This window comes from Trematomus bernacchii, unplaced genomic scaffold, assembly GCF_902827165.1.
Source record: "Trematomus bernacchii unplaced genomic scaffold, fTreBer1.1, whole genome shotgun sequence".
Classification (NCBI taxonomy): Eukaryota; Metazoa; Chordata; class Actinopteri; order Perciformes; family Nototheniidae; genus Trematomus; species Trematomus bernacchii.
This window is the reverse complement of record NW_022988066.1, coordinates 2814204-2837708: the sequence shown is the minus strand read 5'-3', so window position 1 is coordinate 2837708 and position 23505 is coordinate 2814204. Positions and strand designations below refer to the sequence as shown.

The 23505-nt window shown below is 41.2% G+C and overlaps 1 protein-coding gene across 4 annotated transcripts in view; it reads right to left on the bottom strand.

Annotated features, from left to right (window-relative positions):
* add3a (adducin 3 (gamma) a) overlaps nt 1–23505 on the bottom strand; it is a 104615-nt gene that overhangs the window by 29296 nt on the left and 51814 nt on the right. For 2 of the 4 annotated variants that reach the window (XM_034120365.1, XM_034120368.1), the window contains exons 1-2: nt 11065–11457; nt 4656–4900 (exon numbers count right to left, since the gene is read on the bottom strand). In XM_034120365.1, the coding sequence (XP_033976256.1) occupies nt 4656–4850 (195 nt within the window). In that variant the 5' untranslated portion in view covers nt 4851–4900; nt 11065–11457. Of the gene's footprint in view, nt 1–4655; nt 4901–11064; nt 11458–23505 lie in introns of those variants that run through there. The other 2 variants (XM_034120366.1, XM_034120367.1) reach the window with 1 other exon arrangement.

Sequence of the window (23505 nt, the reverse complement as noted above, 5' to 3'; positions counted from 1 at the left end):
TCCAACTGTTTTTCTCCCAGGTACATCAACTTGGTATAATGGCTGATACCATGCACCATTTGAATAGGACTGCTCTTTTTTACTTCACTGAACTTAATTGTATAGTTTTTTTATGGCAAGCAGGGGATTGCTGTTGCACTAAAAACAAGATCAATGGCTGGTCGTGACTCAACAAGTGTGACTGACAGCAGAAACAAGGAAGCTGTATTTAATGGGGATTTGTTACGTCAAGGGCGATACAGGCGAGTGTTATCACTGATACCAATCTGGCATTTGGATCAACGCATTTGAAAATAGTTTCATTAAGCAAAAACTACATTTATTATACCTAATAATATAATATATAAAACATCTATATCAGATTTTGAATAAAAAACGTGATTCCGGTTGCCAGATGAGGAAACTCATAGAAAGCTTACCACCGAGCTCCAGAGGGATTTTTGACCTTTCCTTTTGAGGTTGCACATGAGCTAAAGTGGACTTAGAAACATTTCAATATGTTACCCTCTAATCCTGAGAGCATTGCTCAACTGCTGGAGGTTTTGCTAAGTTCAGCACCCAAGAGATGTCGTGAAATGCCAAAACTGAAACACAGCCGTCGAGACATGGAGAGGAGAGGAGAGGCGGTGGTTTTAAAAAGAGTCTCTGGAGTCAGTTCAACCACTAATGTTCTATCAAATGTGACTTTGAGGACTTGAAAAAGAAAGGGGAAACATAATGGAGCGCAGCCGTGACATTTACCTCACATGAGGGGGTTCTCGGCGGGACCCGCCAGAGCACCATAAATTATCCACTTGTTTTCTGGAAAGTGAGGGGGAAGAGTAGAAAATGTTGCACTTCCTCCGAAAACCACCAGACTGGTGCAAATGAGGCTGCGTAAATGTACCACTTGGCCTCAGTAAGTGATTTCTGTGGCTGATGCAGAAGAGAGGAAAAACTAACAGCAAGGGACAAAGCAAGATGAGCAGAGATGCAGAAAATAGACGCAGCAAATTCAATTTCATCTGATCTAATTTCAAGCCTCTGAGGGCTTTTGACCTTTTGTGTCACAGCAACCTAGTTCCCAGCACAAAGAGAAGCTTAACGGCAGAATTTTAAACAAAAAAGTCAATTGGATGATTTACCAACCATGACATCATGAGACTTGGATTTGCAGCCGCAATCTTTGTCCAATCTACTTCTGGAAATGTAGTGTGCCTCACAAACAACCTCCAGGCAAATATCAACCCTTGATACAATACAAAGCAACCATTATGTTAACCGCCATTACCACCAAAAAACATCTGAATAATCGTTCTCTTCTCTTTTCCTTCCCCATAACCAATGAAGTCAAGTACACTTAAGCAGATTTAACCATGAATTAACCCAAAGTTCAGTAAGGGGGAAATAATGGTCTACTGTTTGTTTAAAGGAATTATCAATTCACTTAAATATTTTTTTTAAACATCCAAAACCTTTCAGTGGTTGTTTCAGAGTGTCCACACTATCTGCTGTGATACAAAGGGACCTAAAAGGGTTCAAGGTCCAGCTGTAGCCTTTGACTTCTAAAAGGTAAACAATGCTTTCGAAAGAGGCTGGTGGCTGCAGTCAGCTGAGTCTATTCATTCCAGCTTGGTCTATATTGGTCTGTCTTAAAATACAACCTGCCATCTGAGCGCTAGTAACATGTAATCTGGAGCCGCCACTAGTCCCATAACACTGCATTCAAAACAAACCGAGAGAAAGAGAGAGAGGAGAGGGAGACTATGAGAGAGGCGCCATGTGTTGACACACAGCTGTTGACATTGTTGTTGTTGTAGCTGAATTTGGGACTGAGGGAGATGAAGAGTGAAATGAAGATGATGGGAGAAAGAGAGGCAACACGTGTGCACCTCCAGCTGTTCACACACTTGTTATTGTTTTTGTTGAATATGAGTAAACCAGCGCTGTGAGGCCAATTGTCCTGATGTACGGGCTGAAAACCCCTCTGAGACCAACAGGGAGCCACCTGTTACTGCTGCCCGAGAGCTGGTTGGCTCACATTCAAAACCACATCAAGCGCTAATAATGTACATAACATTGCATGACCGCAAGTGTAACACACACAGTATGATGTAGCGGTATATAATGGGCCTGGGTATCTTATGGAGTCTATAGGGACAGCAACAGTTATCACTGGTGATAAACAAACAGCCTTCACTAGTTAAACATCTCTCAAAGGTATGCAGCGTGAATTGTAATAAAACAGGAAAAGAACAGTGTACATTTAATGCAGAAACATTTATTTGATTGGCTACTTAAGGGCACAAGTCTTATTTCTGGGCAGCTGATTAATGTAAGTCCAATATTCAAGTTTTTTTGTTCCGGTCTCCATAAATCCTGATTTTTTTTATATAAAATAAAAAATATTAATACATTTTACAGAGGCGTGATATACACAGATATGTTTGATAGATCACTGTGGCCATTGCTATGGTGCTGTCAGGTGCTGGTCAGAAAGCTCTCTCACTGACCACCTTTACCAACTCAACATGAGGAATTGAACCATAAGGACGGACTGGAGTCAGCTGTGCCAGACAGACATGGTGAAAAATAAACAGGGATGGTTTGCTACTGAAAAGTTTGGTGCAACCGAACTCTGCCCACTGTCTGCCTGGCCCTCTTAATGTACTTTCTAATTGAATCACTCTTAACTGCACTTGTGGACAAGGATCACATACATAGACATTTTGACAGAATATCAAGTGGTAACTTGCATCAGCAGCACCATCCCAGACATCTGCCAAAAGATGCTGCGTGCCAAGAAAACAACACTGGGCATGTGCAGAATGAGGATCACATTTAAAGCTTAAAAGGAAATGGGCCAAACCAAGGCAGCCATCACACACACTTCAAGGCTTACTTTACTCTACTTGTGAGGGATATTCATTCATGACATTAATTGCCAATGCAATGTCTTACTTTGTTCGTTACCTAACTTCAACCTCACCATAAATCTGCAGTGTCCCTGCTGAATCTAAAACCTTCAAAGTGCATTTGTCCCTTTAAAGTGTTTCAAAGTACAAATGCATATAGACACATACACACAGATCCCTCTGTTAACAGTGAGGAGCACTTCAGTCAGCGACTAGCCTTGAGTAAATAGTGCAGAGTAAATATTCCTAATACTGCGTACGCTGAACTGAATGCCGGGGGAGTTGTTGTAAAATCTTAACACATGGTGATGCAACTGTTCAAAGAGCAAGATAGGACAATAGCTATTACTGAGCTTGACTTTGTGTATGGGTAAATGAGTGTGTTTAAACTATTACTAACAGAGTTGCATTCATGACAAAGACGTAAATGAATTTGAGGTTCAAAAAAACTGATCTGAAACGCATTAAATAATGCAAGAAAACTATGACATTTGATGTGTTTATCTGTGAAGTCTGGCTATGTCATTTATGGTTTTGTGTTGCTGTAGCTTGTGCTCTCTGTACTGCTCCCTGTTTTTAATCACGTTCTGATCTCAGCAGAGGTTGTAGCCAACTTCTAAACTACTACAACCACAATATCCGATAACTCCACAATGCCGTGAGTGCCTAAACATCTATGTGTGGTCCCAAATGGGTTCAATCCTCTAACTGTACCTCCTCCAGCATCTTATGTAGTAGAGCAAGAGTCCAGACCTCCAGGTAAAGAAAATTAAACCACAACATGATGCTTGTTGGCTGAAATATGCCCTGGGCTCACAGGATTGTTTACCTCAGCAAAACCTGACCGAACATCAGAGCGGCTGGAATGGAGGGCCCTTGGAAAGCTGCAGCAGTACGGCTGAACAGCGGTGTGGTAGCTGCTAGATATATTAGAGTTTTAGTGGATCACTGACTACTGTGATGCTGTGGCTAGAGTCACAACATCAACGCAAGCACAGGTTATGTAAATTACTGTAACTCTTTAGAAATCAATGTATTGGGGAATAATAACTGACAAAAAGAAAAAACGGGAAGTTGTAGTTTCGTCTCCTTTCTGTTATACTTCTTGAATAAATTGTTTTGTGGTGGGGTCGAGCCTATTGCAGCATACATTGAGACACAGGTGGGTTACACCTTCGATAGGTCCGCCGTCTGACTCCCTTTTAAAATTGTACAAAGTCCAATTGACCCAAGATCTTACAAGCATGATAAGGGTTCAGGCCTGACGACTTTTACACGCCAATATTGATTCAGTCACAGAAAAACCTACTGGCAACAGGAAGTCCGCCTTAATTGTCGTTAGACGTTAGCCGATAGCTGAACGGTTTGAAGATTGCCTTTAGGCCAATGTTTTAACCTCTTTTGCCCTACATACTGACTGTTTACCTGCATTCAAGCAAAGCCCGCTCCAACTTGATTGGTGAATAACAATCAGTCTACAAATACAAACCAAAACGCTACAGATAAAGGCCGCACATTTAGAGTAACCTGTTTACCAAAGGAATCTGGATCCATCGACCTTTCAGGACTCTATGCTCTTTGCAATGTAAAGAACAAATGAAAAAGCACCTTTCGTTGCTTTGGCTGATAGCATTATACTGTCTTCTACACCAATCATTTGAGAAAGTTGCAGTCTGTCAATTGTTGTTTTCCTCTGGACAATCTCCCCTCCAGTAAGCACTGCATGCATAACTCCCATTTTAAAACTTAGTCAACACTTACGGGGCTCTGTAAGATCTGTGTGACACGTTTCTTTTGCTCCAGAACATTGAAGTCCTGCCGCAGGTCAGGTGACATGTTCTTGGCCCTGATGTACTCCGGATCGTTGACGTCGACCCGGTCAAAGTAGCGCTCCTTAGTCCCTCCACTGGGCGGGGGTGGGGTGGTCACCACCCCCTGATGGTTTTCCGCACTCATGCCTGCGTCACCTTACTCTCTCTCTCTGTGCCCGCCGCTGTGACGCTCACCTGAGAAGAGAAGAGAAAACATGTCATTTTAAAAGACAAGTGGAAGTTTATATTAACCATAACAAAAGCATTTTTTCAGTATTTCATAGCACATAAAGAGGTTGAGGGAACAGAACAGGATGTACCGGCATTCAAACTTAAGCCCTTATGACAATGTGGTATGAAACGTTATTAATGCCATGGATATTGTCAATAAAAATTCATAATGTGTATTTTTACAATTAAAATCATATGCTGCCTTTTTTTCTCAAATATAAAACTAACGCACGAACAAAGCCTTCATTAATGGACAGCAAAAAGGCAATATATTACTTTTAAACTGAATAGAAAACCTCTAGCTCATGCAAATTAAATGTACTGAAAAACAACATATCACAAGCAGATGACAGGGTCACAACTTGTGTTTGTCAAACACGGGAAGGGGGCTGCTCCTTAAAGCAAATAACATCCTGACAGAAGAGTTTTGTTCCATACACATGCCGTGTTGAAACTGCACATTGTCATAAGTGAGGTCACTCTGACACACCATCCAACAAAGTGCATGAGGAGGACAGGAGCAGATTTGTTTGAACATGTGGGTCTTGACTGGTGAGGTGGTTTACTCCCAACGTTCAATCACAGGCCAGCTGGCAGGACAACAAGCATTTTGCAGGATACAGGAATTGTTCAAGTAAAGCATCAAGAGTGACTCGTGTGCTTTGTTGCAATGCCAAGGGAAATTGCCAATAAAGGTGAAAGGAAATACATGTTTGTTACGTATTTTAAATATTTTACTTTGTGAACCAAATACATATTGTAGAGGAAATCCTAAAAAAAACAAAGAATTAATTGATTATTGTACAGTTGTTTTTGACCAAACCCCAATCTGTTCTACACACATTCCTTTAAAACTTGACCAAAAAGGGTTCATTTGTTGGTTCAACAGTGTCCTGATTTTCTTTACCATTTTCACAAGCAGTTTATCAAATGCATTACCTCCTGGGTTACATACAAAGAGAGAGGGATAAAGACCATATAGAACTGCATTTTCCAGACTCTCTTGCAACACGGCTGCTGTTGCAGTAGCAAAGATAAGCTGGTGGTGTATTAAGGAGAGGCAGGGCTTAGGGGAGCTCTAACAGATGGTGTCTTGGCTTGAAGAGCAGAGGAATATGAGAGAGAGAGAGAGAGGGTTTAAGAAAGGAATCCCAATGCCAAGTGGTCAACAGCAGGGGGATCAAAAAGTGGGGGTTACTCTGCCAGTAGTGACTCTTTTCCCCCTTTATAGCCTTTTTTCTTTACTCCATATGATGGGAAACAGGGGGAGGGAGGGAGAGGTGATTTGGTTTGCGCACCGCTAAGCTACTCACTCAGGTCAAATGCCACTTATAAAGATGGCTGAGATTAGTGTAGTGACACACAGCTCAGGGCATGCAAGAGTCATACTCTTAGAAAACAAACAATGAGTTTAAGAAAAGCCTTGCAAATGGATAAACATGTTTTTAGGTTTTTTTTTCACTTTCCGTAATGGATGAAAAACACTTTTGTACTAATTTTAATTAGCAAGAAAGCTAGCAACAACAATCAAAACTTCCTTTCCGTAGGATTACCTTAACATTATGAGTATACATTCATCAATGCTGCTTTCTCTATTACTGGATTCTGAGATGTCAAGTGTCCAATGCCTTGCTCAAGGGCAATTCAGAAGTAGCTCACTGTGGTTGCCAATTGCTTTTACCAACATTATGCTCCATTCGTCATTTAAACTGGTATAGTTCTCAAACCCGGCCTATGGAGATAGTCTCGGTATTTTTCCAAAGACATACAGTACAGTAGATGTGACAAATCACAGACACAACGTTTGAGGAGAATTTGACTTTTAGTTTGACAATATTTTGCCACAATGTCCAAACCAGAGAATCCATAAGAGCACAGGAAGCCTCTCGCTCAGTACCTGATCCCACTACCAAAGCTGTGATTTATACTATGGAAGCAAATGAAAGCCGCCCAAAAATCCTCTTTAATAAAAGGCAGCTGGGGAGTGAAGAGTTATGTAACCTGTTATTGAATTCATCCTCCTGTGTGCATGAACTACTTTACTGTGCACAGAACAGGCTAGGACAAAACCGCAAAATGACGTGTTGGAGATGGGAATAGTCACCAGTGTTTCCCCTAGGTTTACTGCCTTGGCAGGGTGCTGCTGGAGGTGCCCGGAATTTTTTTTTTGAATTTCTTTTTTTTATCGAACGGCTTGAGGTTAAAAAATAATAATAAACAAATTTGAAACTGGGGGGGACACAAACGGGCAGACAGCAGAGCTCGGGGCAATAATGCAGATTTGTTTGACTTTTTTACACTTTGTTGTTCTCCTCCTTTCCTCCGCTCTTGTCTCTGATTGTGAGTGTGTGCATTCGTGTGTGTGTGTGTGTGTGTGTGTGTGTGTGTGTGTGGGGGGGGGAGCGGAGCCCCGCCCTTCAGAAACAGAGCGGAGGGAGAATGTGAATACGCAAAGCAATGGACACTGAAACATGCACATACATTGGATAAATAACATAGGCGTTTGGTTTATTTAATAAAAGAGCACATGTTCAATGTGAAAAGTGACCGTAGATAGATTACTTCAGTTGCAATTTGGTGCTATATATATATATATATATATATATTTTTTATTAAAAAATTAAAACAAAATAAAAAAACACCTTGAATTTCAGGCGGGGCGCGGGGCTCCGTTGGCAGGGCGCAGACAATGGATCATTATTTTCAGTTGTGCAATGTGTGCAACATCGTCAATTTGCCATCAGGGTTGCAGCTAAAGATTATTTTCTTTATTGATTCATGTGGCAATTTTTTCTGATGTACAAAATAGTGAAAAATGTCCATCCAGTTTCTCAAAGTCAAAAGCTGGTGTCTTGTTTTGACGGTCCAAAATCCCAATATATTTGGAAAACCTAAAACATATAAAAACAGAACAGGATGAACTATTCATATTTGAGAGGCTAAACATAGCCTTTTCGCCATTTTGCATTTTGCAAATAGTTTTTACAATTTCCGAAGTAATCAATTAGTCGACAAATCGTTATACCTCCGCTCGTCACTCAGCACTTCTTTTTCTACTCACTGCTTCAGCTCTGATTCCTTTACTTGTAGTGCTTTTTTTTCCTCTTGTACAGTACGTCCTCAAAGATGCTCCAGTGCCCAAAAGTAGGGGAAATACAACCAGCTACACCTTGTGATTGACAGTAGAAGCTCATGTCTGAAATTTGCTGAATGATTGGATTTCTGTGCGGCTGAACAGCTGTAGCCTCACTAAAATAAAGTTACACCCCCCAAAAAAGTTCTGTAAACAGTGCCTTTCCCTTCCCTTTAGTCACACACATGCACCAGTACTATCCCTGCTCTGTCACAAGACACACAACTCCAGCAGTCCCCAGCAGGAGCGTCCAGCCTCACCCCCTCCATCGCTCTGAATCAATAGATCATTGTCCCCGTCCTGAAACCTCCCGGTCGGGTCACGTCCAGAGAGATCAACGGTCTGGAGGGTGAGGGGGGAGTGGCGTTGTTGGTTTTGGGCACAATTAATCTGAGTAAGGATGAAATCTGAGCCTCGCTTTATTGCATCAATTATATAATTCAAATGTCATGCTCCACCACAGATGCTCTCTAGTGTTTCTATCAAACACTTCTTGAGCGAGACACAGTAGTTTAGATTGAGTTCAGTGACCGACAGGAAACTGGAGACAATTGTACTTTAGAGATATGGCATTTGATGACATCGCTGTATTGTAATTGAAGGCTACATTAATCTGTGGCAGATAGACGAGGCAGGCTGTGTTTACTAAAGGGCGCTAGACTGCGACTGCTGCCCACAGGCAAGGTGAATGTGACCTCTGACCCCTGACCTCCACTGACCCTCCCCTTCCTCTCACAGCTCTGAAGACCAAACCTGTCTTCGTCAGTGGGCTAGTTGTCCATGAAAACTTCTCCTGTATAAACAATAACTTTAAGAGTGCTATAAAACAAATTATTGCTATTAAAATCACCATGATGCAAATGTTTTTGGTTACCAAAAGTTACACAATGAATGGTGTGGAAACATTTACTTAACAGCTTGCTTGATGAAAGACAGGGAGATTTATCAAACACATGTTCTTCTTTTAAATAAACGGAAAAGTAGCTTAATAAATTAATTGTAAGACGTGTATATGTAACTAGATTCTAATAGGGCTGCAAGTTATTCACCATTCTACTTATTGTTTTACAAATAATAAGTTCATATTTTGGTTTAAAAACTGCCAGAAAAGAACAAAAAGCTGATGAAGTTACTTAAACCTGAGCTAATGTATTGAGATTCTTTGCTTTGTGTGACTAATGGTCCAAAACATATTCAAATAAATATCACATAAGACGAAGAAAAAAAGAAAAAAAATCCACTCATTTGAGAAGCTAAAGAAATCAAGATGTTGCATAAAAACGTAAAAATAATAAAACATAAAAATATATAATAACAAATCTGAAAAGTTACCCACTTGCTGCAGCTCATGCATTAACATTTGAGTGACTTAAAAAATAATATGTAAAACCTCAGTCATGTGATCTAAAAAGAAGAAAGATGTATTGATATAAAAATGTCCTTCCTTCATCTTAACCATTAGAGCTGTGAGTGTGCTGCTCACCCATAATGCCTTGTGGTTCCCTGACATTTAGAGCTGGAGCAGTGCCAGCACCTCAGTCAACACACAACTCTCCGTCTTTATCTGATAACAGCCAGCTTATCTGTAAGCCTACGTCCAAACCATGTATCTGCTGCTCCATCTCTCTGTCTGCCTCTATAGTGCGTTATATCTCTGTCCATTACTATTGACCTTTTATTTTCTTCCCTTAAAAACAGGACAAAATGAATAGCAATAAACTTACTACAAAAAGAAGTCACAATAATGCTGATTAATATAACAAGCAGTCAGCACATACACACTGGATAAGTTGTCCACCAGCCACATCACACACTAATCCACACACACCTCATATCTTTATCTGGCCTGGGGGAAGCTTCAAAGTGTGGCTGCTTGAGTCTTAATGAGCTGCCTACACTAAAAATAGACAAACAGCCTTTTGGGTTATGTTACCAGCCCAACAATACCAGGAAAGAATCTGTACGTTGGCTAATTATATCCACACATGCTCCAAATGGCACAGTGAGTACATGCAAAACAAATATGTACACACACACACACACACACACACACACACACACACACACACACACACACACACACACACACACACACACACACACACACACACACACACCACACACACACACACACACACACACACACACACACACACACACACACACACACACACACACACACACACACACACACACACACACACACACACACACACACACACACACACACACACACACACACACACACACACACACACACACACACACACACACACACACACACACACACACACACACACACACCTCTAACTCACCAGCAGTCTAAGTGTTTGTCAGTAAATGCAATGCACGGAACCGCTGGTTGCAGTTTGGATGAGAAAGCAACACGCCAACAGTATTGACCAGATTGCAACAGACAAACAACCACACTTTGAGTCTTTGTATGGGCATTCCCTCTGAATGATCAACATTTTCAAGAAAACTATGTAGAAGGCTGATACTTATTACTGCCGTGACTCTAGAAGAGTGCCTTTCTTCACACACAACCTCTCCTATTGTGCACATTACAGATAAAAGCCACAGCTAATCTTCTCTGGTGCTCACACTAAAGGCACTGTGGCTGCCAAGCATGTTCATAGTGTGTGTGTGTGTGTGTGTGTGTGTGTGTGTGTGTGTGTGTGTGTGTGTGTGTGTGTGTGTGTGTGTGTGTGTGTGTGTGTGTGTGTGTGTGTGTGTGTCCAAGCAGCCTTACTAACAAGGAATTCCCCTGAAACTACAAATCAGTTTTAGGGATTGGAGAGGGAGTCATGCTTTGGCAGCTTGTGGGAAAAGAAGACAACCTGTATTCCTCATTCTGGAGGTGTGTGATAAAGTCTTCAAAATACTCTAGTAAAAATAAGAACATATTGTAGGTATTCCAAAAAAGACACATGTCGTACAATGTGTAATGACACAATGAACCAGCCCATAAACAAGTAAGCCAAGCCCAACCAACCTTGTATTTCCTGCTTTGTCAGTGAATAGGAGAGAATGGGCAGTAGTAGGAGGCGGCTGGGGCAAAACACATGTCTCTGTTTTTCTCTGCTGCTCGCTGTCTGCGCTTAAATTCCAACACTGTGTCCCAGAAAAGCCAGGGAGAGACGAGAGGGATAAAGAGCGGGATGTGAACGCCAGAAAGTAAAAGCCAGGCACCGATTAGAAAATCATTCAGTCCTCCTCTCAGATTGTCCACATAGATGATGTTTGCCAGCAGACAGCAGGTTCCCCCAAATTCCTGCGGGCTCTGCTCCTCGGCACTCAGCAGAGAGAGAAGTATCAACAGCTGTGAGTGTGTATGTGACACTGTGAGAGGGTATGTGTGTGTGTGTGTCGGTGTGCCCTCTGCAAATGAGGGTGTGTGTTTGTGTGGAAAAGAAGCTAAAGAGACCACGTGACGCGGGCTTAATCCCCCGCCCACTGGCTAGAAGCACACACACATTGAGGCAAACACACACACACACAGGCTGCTAGACCAATCAGAGCTCAGACTCACACACTAATCACACCTCCTCCTCCCTCGCTCTCTCTCTCTCTCTCTATGTCTAGTCATCTTTTTTTCTTGCCTCTTTCTTTTTCTCTTTGATCCATTCACTTTCTGCTCTCTCTCCCACATTCCACAATCTTCTCCCTCCAACTCTTTCCCTCTCTTTCTGTCCCCCATTCACACCCCCTGCTTACCCCCCAGGCGACTGTACTAAAGGTCAGTGTGTATGGGTCCGGCTGGCAGGAGGGTAACTACAGCCGCCCAACCTGCCACAGCCAAAACTGCCTTTCCAGCCCCTTCAGAATGAATGTTATCTGTGCACTGAAACACACCAAAAATAAAGCCAGAGGGTTTATTTTGTCAAAACTAAAATGTCACAATGTCAGAGTTTAACAATGCAAGGTCAGAGGTCAGTGTAAACCACATCACAGCTGTCAGTGATTCAGTGTCTTGCTTAAAGCCAAACTCTGTTATAAGCCTGGCATCCATTTTTCTGTTGATGTGTTACATTTGATTGATTTTCACCAAAGTAACTAATAACCAACTTCAATCTTGCTTTTTTTTACAGTGCTTTCCGAAATGGCGCCTTACAAAAAATAACTCGGACCACTGAAAACATGTTTTGTTCATTGTTCTTGCTGTGTTGTTATTGAGACATGGTACACAAATGTGATGATCAAATATCAGCTACAGTTTTCTAATATCTTGCATCTTGTCTGTTGCTCAATCACTTCTCTTTGCTGGTCTGCTGTATCTGTGTGGTTCCTGTTTACATGCTCCTCATCCTATAAGGTCCTATTTCCCGACTAAGTAAGATTTATTCTGACCCGATGTGTTCATGAGCTTTAAAATATTATGAGGAAACAACAAGGACGCTACAGTGAAGATGAGTTTTCTTTGCTCAGAAGAAGAACAAAAATATCTTTGAAATCTTTTTTTCGAGTTGTTTTTTTAAATTTGATGGGGCTTTCACATACGTTTTACCAGTCAGGAACTCATGTTTCTGTGATACCAACACCACATGAACGCAGCACAAATGCCTCAGATTGCCCCAAAATGTAATTGTTCTTCGTTGGACCCTGCCACACCTTTTTACCAAGTTTTGGGAAAATTGCGCCAGATATCTTTCTGTAATCCTGCTGACTGACAGACAACAGAGCCAGAAATCTGAGCGGAGTGAATTCATTACTAGTGACATTCAAAAGAGAGATTGCACACAAACAGGTGAGATATAGAAGCATAGAGCATAGAACTAAAGATAGCGATACTTTCATTTAAATAATATAATAATATCGAAATGTGTTTCTACAAACTGTCGGTTCAACTGAGATTATTCTTTAACTTTTTGTGTTGTGAAAGTATGTCATTATCTCACTTGGCATGAACGCCTGTCATAAAATCTGAACTTCCCATTAATGCGAGTAGTTGATGTCAAAGGTTTTCAGTCGGGAGAGGGATAATAAAGCAGACTACGTTTATTGCCATCACATGATAACTTAGAAGATAAGAAGTTTTTGTTAAGCCTCTTTGATAACTGTAACAACACTTTGGAAACAAATGCCAAGCAAAGCGTAAACTTTACAGAAAATCTGAATCTCCAATTGCTTCTGATACCTGTTCAAACCAGCAACTACAGCTGTGTAAAAAGGAGGTTTTCTATTATGTATACAAAGTGGGGAGAGTGTTGGGCGGGGGCTTCTCTAGGCAGACCAGTGTGTAAATCAGCATTCAGGGTAAAATAAATGGAACAATCCTGAGGATACAGTACTGGATAATGTTGGTGAAATATTGAGTTCATCTAAATAATCCACGTGTAGGATGACTGTGCATAATATTAAAAAAAATATATATATATATTGAATTGCAATGATTGTTTACGGTTTCAACGTTTTTTGTAAATAGTCTTGTTGGGTAAAATGTAAAATATTGAATTCATTATAATGTACATTAAATGAGTTTCCTATATGGAATATATTTGTTATTTAAAGTTTGGATGTTTTATACTGTGAAACAAGTCAATTACCTTTACCCGTCTGTGCCATCAATGGCATTTGCCAGGAACATAAGACAACACACACAATGTTTTGAGCATATCTTATTTACAGCAGAAGACGGAGATTGTACCTACTGATAATGCCGAGTTACAACACACACACACACACACACACACACACACACACACACACACACACACACACACACACACACACACACACACACACACACACACACACACACACACACACACACACACACACACACACACACACACACACACACACACACACACACACACACACACACACACACACACACACACACACACACACACACACACACACACACACACCACACACACACACACACACACACACACACACACACACACACACACACACACACACACACACACACACACACACACACACACACACACACACACACACACACACACACACACACACACACACACACTCTTCATAATTGCATCACGTGTGTGTGCCTACATAGAGTGTTGGCTCGGGGGGCTGAAGCTGGTTTGTACCAACAAACAAGGGTGATCATCCTGCAGCCACCACATGTCTGACTGTAAATGTGTTTTCACCTCTATACAAACAACAACAATGTGCTATTGGGAATGACTTGCATATATGGGCTATGGTATGAAATGTCATCATGAGCAATCCTTATGGAAAACAGCCCTATTTGTATTAAGTAGCTTTGGGGGACTGTTTCTTTCAGCACTTTCTTAAAGAAGTGCAATTAGTGCATTAACTTAGTGAAATACATCTGTAATGGAGAGGGCTACTTTCAGTCCAAAAACGTGCTGACAAAGCAGATTTCACTGAGTGCTGGATCAATTGAAGTGAAGGTGGGCTGAGCAGTCCAATATGCTGCATTACTGATTGATTGGAACCAACATCTGCATACTGACTATATTCTTGTTTTTAGTACAATATCAGTGACAAGTAGCACACTATTCCATTTCATATTTGCTTATTTCATGATCGCATTGAGTTAAGCAAGACTAAAACGAACATCCGAATGAATAATGACAATGCCGATGAATAGTTTGGCAAGATTCCAAATACATTTCTTGTGTGTCTTTTCAATACTTTTTTTTCCATAGAAGGACCATTAATTCCCCTAAATTTGTGATTTTGCATTTGGTTCGGCAAAATATGGATGCTGACATTGTCCATTGGTATATTATGTTCTTCCGTATCGCCCTGCCCTGTGTCTGCACACTGTATCTCAACCGCAGTGCTGTGAGTATGCCAAGTACACACTGGCAGAGAAAGAAGACTCCTCCTGGATGCTGGTGCATCACTTTTTCACACACACACACACACACACACACACACACACACACACACACACACACACACACACACACACACAACACAACACACACACACACACACAACACACAACACACACACACACACACACACACACACACACACACACACACACACACACACACACACTACACACACCACACACACACACACACACCCACACACACACACACACCACACACACACACACACCACACACACACACACACACACACACACACACACACACACACACACACACACACACACACACACACACACACAACACACACACACACACACACCACACACACACACACCCACACACACACACACACACCACACACACACACACACACACACACACACACACACACACCACACACACACACACACACACACACACACACACCCTGACTCAGGGAAAAAGAGGTTTACACATAAACACACCCTGCAAAAAAAGTGAATACTGACACTTCTAACCAGATGTAAACACAGGTCATTGTACGAAGACATTGCACGATGGATAGTGTAACAGTAGTATGTTTGGTAGTGCCTGTTGCTCATGAAATATCTAGTTACAGAAAATAATTCAAATACAAGTAACTTCACTGTGTTTCCGACTGTTTTAAACAACAATTCTGAAATACAACACCACAAATGTGATGAATGCACATAATCAGAAATTACCAAACCTATAAAGGATACAAAGATAGGAATAAACACCACTGTCAGAGACGAAACCTGTTTTATAATCTTAACTTGATCTTTATCTTTGATTAGCCAATACCATGAGTGCAAAGAGGGAAGAAGCAAAAGGAACACATCAAACTGCCACATTAACAAGACGGTGTCTAAGAAGCTCTGTCTAACCGGTTGATAACAGCAGGCTTGTGTCATAACGACAGCTAATCATGACCTTGTGGAAACCCAAATCACTGTTATTGCTTTAGGTTGAGTCATGTGACACATTATAGACAAGGTCAGACTAAACCCCGGCAGTCATAAAGCACTTGATTCTCTGCCGTCTCCTCAAAACTGTTATCAAGTCTTGTGATTACAGGGTCTGTTGCACACCAACGTTAAGTAATCCCATATTTCTGTTGAAGTCATCCCCACCTTGACCTCTATGATAAGCATAAACCAAACACACAAGGGAGGAAAACCTGAGCGACTGCATGCTGGTATCCATTTACTGCCAAAGCCCTGCTATCAGCGTCTGTCAGCTTTTCCCACCAAATGCCAAGTGGTAACAGGAGAGGAGTGATAGGGCACGTTCACTGACGCTAACTGTTCAGGAATGTACAAACACTAATGTTTGGGACCTCTTAGCTTTTCCCAAAGAACCAGAAAAAATGGTGGCAAGACCCCATAGTGGGAAATTGACAGATGTGGTAATGCTTGAGAAAATAAGTTAATGGGTGTAAGGAAACCCCACTGACATTTTTTCACAGAGCTTGTTTTGACTACTTTTACTTCAAACATCATTTGCCCACATGACAGAGGTCAAGTTGATTCCCAGAGGATGTTTTAAAGCCGCACAACAGCCCAAATAATATCAGTTCATATGTACGATAATGTTTGCATCAGGAGTCAAACTGCAGGAATGATTCAGGACGTGAAAGCCTACAGAGCCGGTCGGGATGTTTTCACCCAAGGTCCCAGACATTCAAAATAAAAATAAGCTTTTGTATGGACGTGTTGCTACGGGTTCTGGCTATGCAATAAAAAAAGATTCAGGAAGTCTAGTTGAAGCAATATTGTAAATCCATTAATATAGAGGCTAACCAGATGTCAAAACACTGCAGTTATTACACATACTGGATTAGTCAATACAAACATTACGTTTTGTCAACACTGGTCTCAGTGAAATAAATCACTTAACCAGTCTCATACATTTATATACTACTAATTTGTTGGTTATGTAATTGACAAAGGGCTTGCTTCCTAGATTATGTTTTCTAGACAGTTTTTTTATACTTATACTACAAAGCGCTACATTTATGTACTGCATGCAAGTTGAAGAACAATTCAACAACTGATCGGTTTTACATGATTTAAGTGGGTGGCATCTTTTTCTAACCTGGACCACCAGAAGGTTTTGTCACATTTAAAACTGCTGAAAAGGATGGATGACCTTGGTATTCCTCAACCAATCAGGTCAATGGCGGTAGCTTTAGTGCTGTTCTCTCCACCTTAACTACGCCTGTGTCTGTGAGTAGCTTCTCCCAGGAAGCTGATTGGTCCAAGCTACTGCGGTTTGATCTGGAAAGCATAACTTGAAGATGAACAAGATGGATTTTCGTGCTATCCCGTTATATTCACAACAATCAAAACAAATAAAAATAATAATTCAATATTAAGAAGAATCCTGTGGTGCCTCGTATATACCTGAAGTCTTACATGAGTTGGCAGCAGCATACAGCAAACTCCTTTAATAGCAGTCATACTCAAGTGCAACAAGGTCAAGAAAACAACATGTTAAGAGCCTCTTTAGTGTTCTTGTCAGCGCACTTTATGATCGTCAGAGGAATCCGTTCTTCAGTAAAATGGCCTTTAGTCTTTCCTGATCATTTTGTACACCTGCAGGGCAGAAGAAAAGGCCAGTATTGCATCACCTGCTGTACACACATCCACACACAGAGTAAAGCTGTCACTTCTCTGTTTATCCGGTTCTTAACAGCCTGTCTAGTTTTACGCTTGTATGGTAGTGATCCTAAGTAGCCTCTAATCCATGTTTCAGGGGTAAAGAGGCATTTAGAGAGCGGCTAATGTTTAGCGCACTGAGACGCGTTCAGATTCACTTCCTGGAGCGCTCACTGGGAACAATGCTGTCCCTGTCTGAGCAACTGTGTGACTTAGAAAGGAGAAAGAGTACACACACACACACACACAGACCATTACAGGGATGTACTGGAGCGTAACGGGGTAAGTCTTCCTCTGCCTCAAGGTTCAGGTAGAGAGGTAACAGTCGAGACAGAGAGCGAGCAAGGAAGCAGAGTGTGTTTGATGTGTTGTTACTACTTCATTTCCTCTGCTGATGGAGAGTCAACGAGGCCTGGAAGTGACAATGGGAAGTCACCGCCCAGTCGTCACCTCGGTCAAATGTGCCATTCCAGGTCAAGTTCAACGAAAAGCACTTTAAGGAAAGATCGCCTAGGGAGTACAATGTTTGACCGTAGGAAAATCAGAGCAAGTATGGTCATTTAGGATCCCAAATTAACTACCGGTCACATTTTGACTTGACATGTTTAACTGGCACTGATTCCATTTTTATTTGTCACATGGTCAGATTGTATTATGATGCCTGACAATGATATCTTCTCCATCTTTCTTTTCTTTCTGCGTGAAACAGCATTTCACTAAATGCAGGGTTCCTGCAGGTTTCACCAACTCAAATTTAAGACTTTTTAAGACCACTTTGAATAGAATTTAAGGCCTATTTCACGGTATGAAGGAAAATTGCTAGGAAAGAAGAAATACGTCCCATAATTACTTACAAAGTAAATGTATTCATGTTCAACATAAGAACAATGACTGAACATAACAGCATACACAGAACTGTGGTAGCGTGTTAGACAAAAAGTGTGTATGTGTGCTTGTGTGTGTGTGTGTGTGAGAGAGCTTTTACTATAATGTTGCTTTTAAATACAGCTTTGAGGAGCAATACACTCTGAAAAACGGATTTGAATATCACATTCTCTTCATTTAAACAGGCTTATTTCTTAAATTATACCAATTTATTATACTTGATATTACATTTTATACTGCTGTTTTATACTATAAATTGTTATATTAAAGTATAAGCTTCCACCTTGTATAAATCCTATACCCTATATTATCTTATGTTAATGTCAAAATGTTGTTTTGCTCTAAATATAAGAAAACAGACAAACACTAAGGATCATTACATAATCATATCTTATTTATTAAATGGTGTATATAGAGATACTAGTGCTGTCAATTAATTAAAAAATTGAACCGTGTTCATCACTATAAAAATGTTTAAAAGTGTAATGTGTGAGAGAGTGACAAGAGCTATATTCAGAGCTCTGCTGCCTTGGCTACAATCTTTCATCGTTGCTGTTGTAGGATTGGTGTTTAACTACGGTATTTAGCGTCTACAGCACCTCCGCTTTTAGGGTTGACGTAGACCCAAACGTTGCCCGGAGGTCCCCCGGTGTTGTTGCGGGAGCTGCTGCACTAGCTAACGCTGCACTAGCTAACGCTGCATTAGCAAAACAAACGCTAATTTTGTTTGCAAAAGGTGCAGCGGGCTTCAAACAGGTTCCCCTCCACTGGTTTCAACCAAGCACTAAATTCGATGTTTTCCAACCAAATATGGTTGAACTTACACTTTCCCATATTTATTTGTAAGTAGATTCGAAGATACATGAGTTCCTGACTGCCGCTAGCTGAAGCTTGGTTGCTAGGTTACTAGCTGGGTGTTCTCCGATATGGGGCCGGGGGAAACAAAGTTAGTGATTACGGGTTCCATGTTGATTTATTTCAATACAAATGGTTGGGGGGAACTGAAAGGCTATTACCGTACTGGTTACTTTGCACTCCGGACATTTCCCCCAAAACACATTTAGACGCTATCGCAACCCAGAAGTACCTTTCAAATCCCATCATTTTTAAGACCTTCTAAATCATATTTAAGACCTTTCTTATTTTTTTTGTCATATTTAAGACCTTTTTAACTTGTTAAGCACCAAGCCTGTTTTTCATGTTTCAGGCTCGAAAATGACATGCCCAAAACAAATGACTACAACTTAACTTCTAAAAAGGGTTATATGAATAATTTCTTTTATCAAAGCAAGGTTACATCTGTGAGTTGGATGTAGAAGTGTCAGAATCAATATAGATGTTTTTTATTTTAAAGAAAATTCAGATTTTACGTAGTAAAAAACTGTAAATTATAGTGTCCGTCCAAATATTATTTTTTACTTATAGTGAAAACTACCCTTGGATGATGGGTTAGTAGACTAAAGGCTTTAGGAATACAAAGTACAACATATAATAAGTACCCTGTATCACGATTGATGCAAAACAAGTGACATTTGACCTTTTTAGAGAGGTTTAGCCAAAACCACCCCACCTCTGAGGTAATTTGGGTGAAAATGTTTTTTTTCCATATCTCTGGCCCCCCTTGGTCGATTTTGATGGTTGACACCTCTTTCTGACCATTAGAGCCAATAGAATCGAAGGGGGAGGCCCCCACACACACTCGTTGTGAAAACAAACGGTGGGGGCTTCGCGCATGTAATTTTGCAGCAGAGTGGACCGATCTCTCGCTCTGACATTTGGAAACGAAAAAGCAGTTTTATTGCTTATGGATTAACAGAAATCATTTCAAAGAGGACACAGACACATTGGATTAACCTATGGATTAACTGCAGCATCGTTTTTTTATCGTTTTAATGCCATTGAAGACCAGTTTTGACCAAGGTAAGCCATGTTAGCGTTTCTAGCTACCTAGCTCCACATGTTATGATGTACGCTTTCGTTTATAGCGTCGCAAATGTTTATCACTGAGTGTTGAGGTGGGCACCCGCAGATTCTGTGTCTCCAGGAGATGCAAAACGAGGGGTTGGCTGTGCATCTAGGATAAGTAATAAGGGAGTTATGAGTGAGTTTAGGTGCAGTTTTAAGTTAAATTTTTTCGCTCGTGGCTAATTCAGAGGCTGAGTGTTAGCATTGTGGGTTTTTTGTTGATTTAAAAAAAAAAAAAAAGATCAGTTAGCTGAGTTTCTTCCCGTTACATGGATATAAAACATTCATAGTTTATTAAATATTAAGATTCCTTAGACGTTGTTTCCTGCAAATTACGCGTTTATCCGCCCGGTACCGGGGGGGGCGGTGCGTAACAGGTTAAGGCCTTAAATTCAGATTATCAAATTTAAGACTTTTTAAGACCCCGCGGGAACCCTGTAAATGGCTTGAGACTAGCTCCCCTTTAACTTCTCATGAAAGCCTTATCAAGTTTTTATTTCCTGCTTAATATGTACAGTGGGTCCGTAAATTATTTACCAAAAGGTTATGATGGATTGCAATGAAACTAAAACATTAAATGTCTCTTGGAGTTTAAAGTAAGACTATGTTGAGGAGTAAAGGGGTTAGGTGTGTTGCTCATTCAGGTGCACTGTAACGCCTTTCTCTCTGCTTCATGTCACTTGACCCATTTTAAAACGAGGCCTCAATACTTGTGGACTGCAGTAACTCCCATAGCAATCACAGCATATCACACACACACACACACACACACACACACACACACACACACACACACACACACACACACACACACACACACACACACACACACACACACACACACACACACACACACACACACACACACACACACACACACACACACACCACACACACACACACACACACACCACACACACACACACACACACACACACACACACACACACACACACACACACACACACACACACACACCACACACACACACACACACACACACACACACACACACACACACACACACACACACACACACACACACACACACACACACACACACACACACACACACACACACACACACACACACACACACACACACACCTAGAGAATGCCTTGCACACCTTGAGTCAACAGAAGCAGAGGACAAAAGTTTATGACTTCCTCTAGTTGTTATTTTTCATATTTTCAGTAGGTTTTCCTCTGTCTTCTTGATCCATTTACATGTTTATCGTACTAAATGAAGGCAAGACATAGAATATGTCTGTAGTCCTGTAGTTGTGACCATTTAAAAGAAGCCAAAGGGACCAAATCGAACACGACAAAATAAAATAGATGTCCTTTTAAGTTGTAGTCCAAGATGGTCATACTCACCTTGAACTACAACTGTACATGAGTGTGGGATGGCAAAAAGAAGTTCAAAGCAGCCTTTCTGTTTTTGAAGCTAACGGGAACTAAAGTCCAAACTTGGCAGTCAGTTCCTTTTTCCCTCTCTGAAACTGTGACATGAAAGTCAAAACACTGCGACTCACACAAACTTTCAGGAGACAAGAAGGTGCTTTGTAGATTCACATCCCACAGGCCAATTCCTCTGAATCAAAGCTGTGAAAGCTTTGCCAACAATGACAACACACTAATTAAAGGTAGGGTAGATAATTCACTTCAGAAACACTTTTTGTTATATTCCATGGAATGCTCTTAACATCCCGATAGCAATGAATACATTAAGTGCTTTGACAATAAATATATACAAACATTTCATCTGTGGAAGCCGTAGCGCTGTAAAAAGCACGACCAATCATCTGAGCTGGCCTGGCTAAAATAACTGGATGGCCTACCTGCCTGTCAGCCTTCCATGTCATGCACAAACTTATCTCGTGCCCTCATTGGTCATGTGCGCGTTCGTGTGTGTTGGAGGAGGGGCTCTGTAAGGAAGTCTGAAGGAAGGGGCAGATTTTTTTTCGGTTGTGTACTTTCAAATTCTAGCGCACTTGAGCTGGTTTCTCCATTCTTACCTACCCTACCTTTAACATTGGTCTGTACTGTTTAGTGGGGAGTAATGTAAGAGTAAACAACTTTGTAAACCGTTAAAATACCCTGTTCATTACGTAGGATGTTTTCAACGGTTTGTAAAGTTTTATGAAGCATTGAGTTCCAAAAAAAGTGTTTAATTTGTAGTTACAATGAGGTAACAATGAGTGAGAATTGAGTTTGTACAGCATACTGCAATACACAGGTCATTCATTACTGTTCAATTTAGGTTAAAAGGGCTGGCTCAGTAAAGTGATTCCGACATTGATGTTAGAGTAATTTAGGCCAATTTAAAAAAGGATTACATAAACAAACTCAACTGAAATGTTAGAATAAACACACACACCCCCCCCACCCCCACCCCCACCCCGCTGGCTGCTAATCACCCTGTCATTATAGCTGGTAATGACAGAGCCATAGACACAGTTCAACAGGACCCTGTTGCCTTAACCACAAACACAAAAACAATCCATCACCGGGTGTCGCAGATGCTAACTGCTACCGTATGTCCTCACCGTCAGACACTGGCTTTAGGCGTTGTGCACACGGGAACGTTTGCGTTTATGCACAGTATGCACTTTCAAAAAAGTCTTCCGTTCACATGCATTCATTTCATTTAACGTGTCTGTTCAAACGAGACCGCTGGAAACGCTGTAGTACATATGCCAGGACTGTAAGTGGCGCTGTAACTTCCGCCAAAATACACCAAAAGCAGCGAAGAAGACCCCGGAGCAGCCCCGCAGCAATGTTGCCATGGCTACCCTTCTGTTTATGCCCCGCGGTGGATTTAGCAACATGTAGTAGTTAATGTAATTCTCCATGTCCACTTGTTGCTGATGGTTGTGGTAGAGGAGCTGTCGATTTTGCACTAACATCTGTAGCATGGTCGAGCTGTAGATGTTGTACTAACATCTGTAGCATGGTCAGTAGCAGTAGCACTAGCAGTACTGACAGTAGCTACTGGCCATGCTACAGCAGTGAGCAGGAGAGGTGAGGCTATCGTTATTTTGTGTGTGGCGATTGCTGGTATTCAGCGGGATAT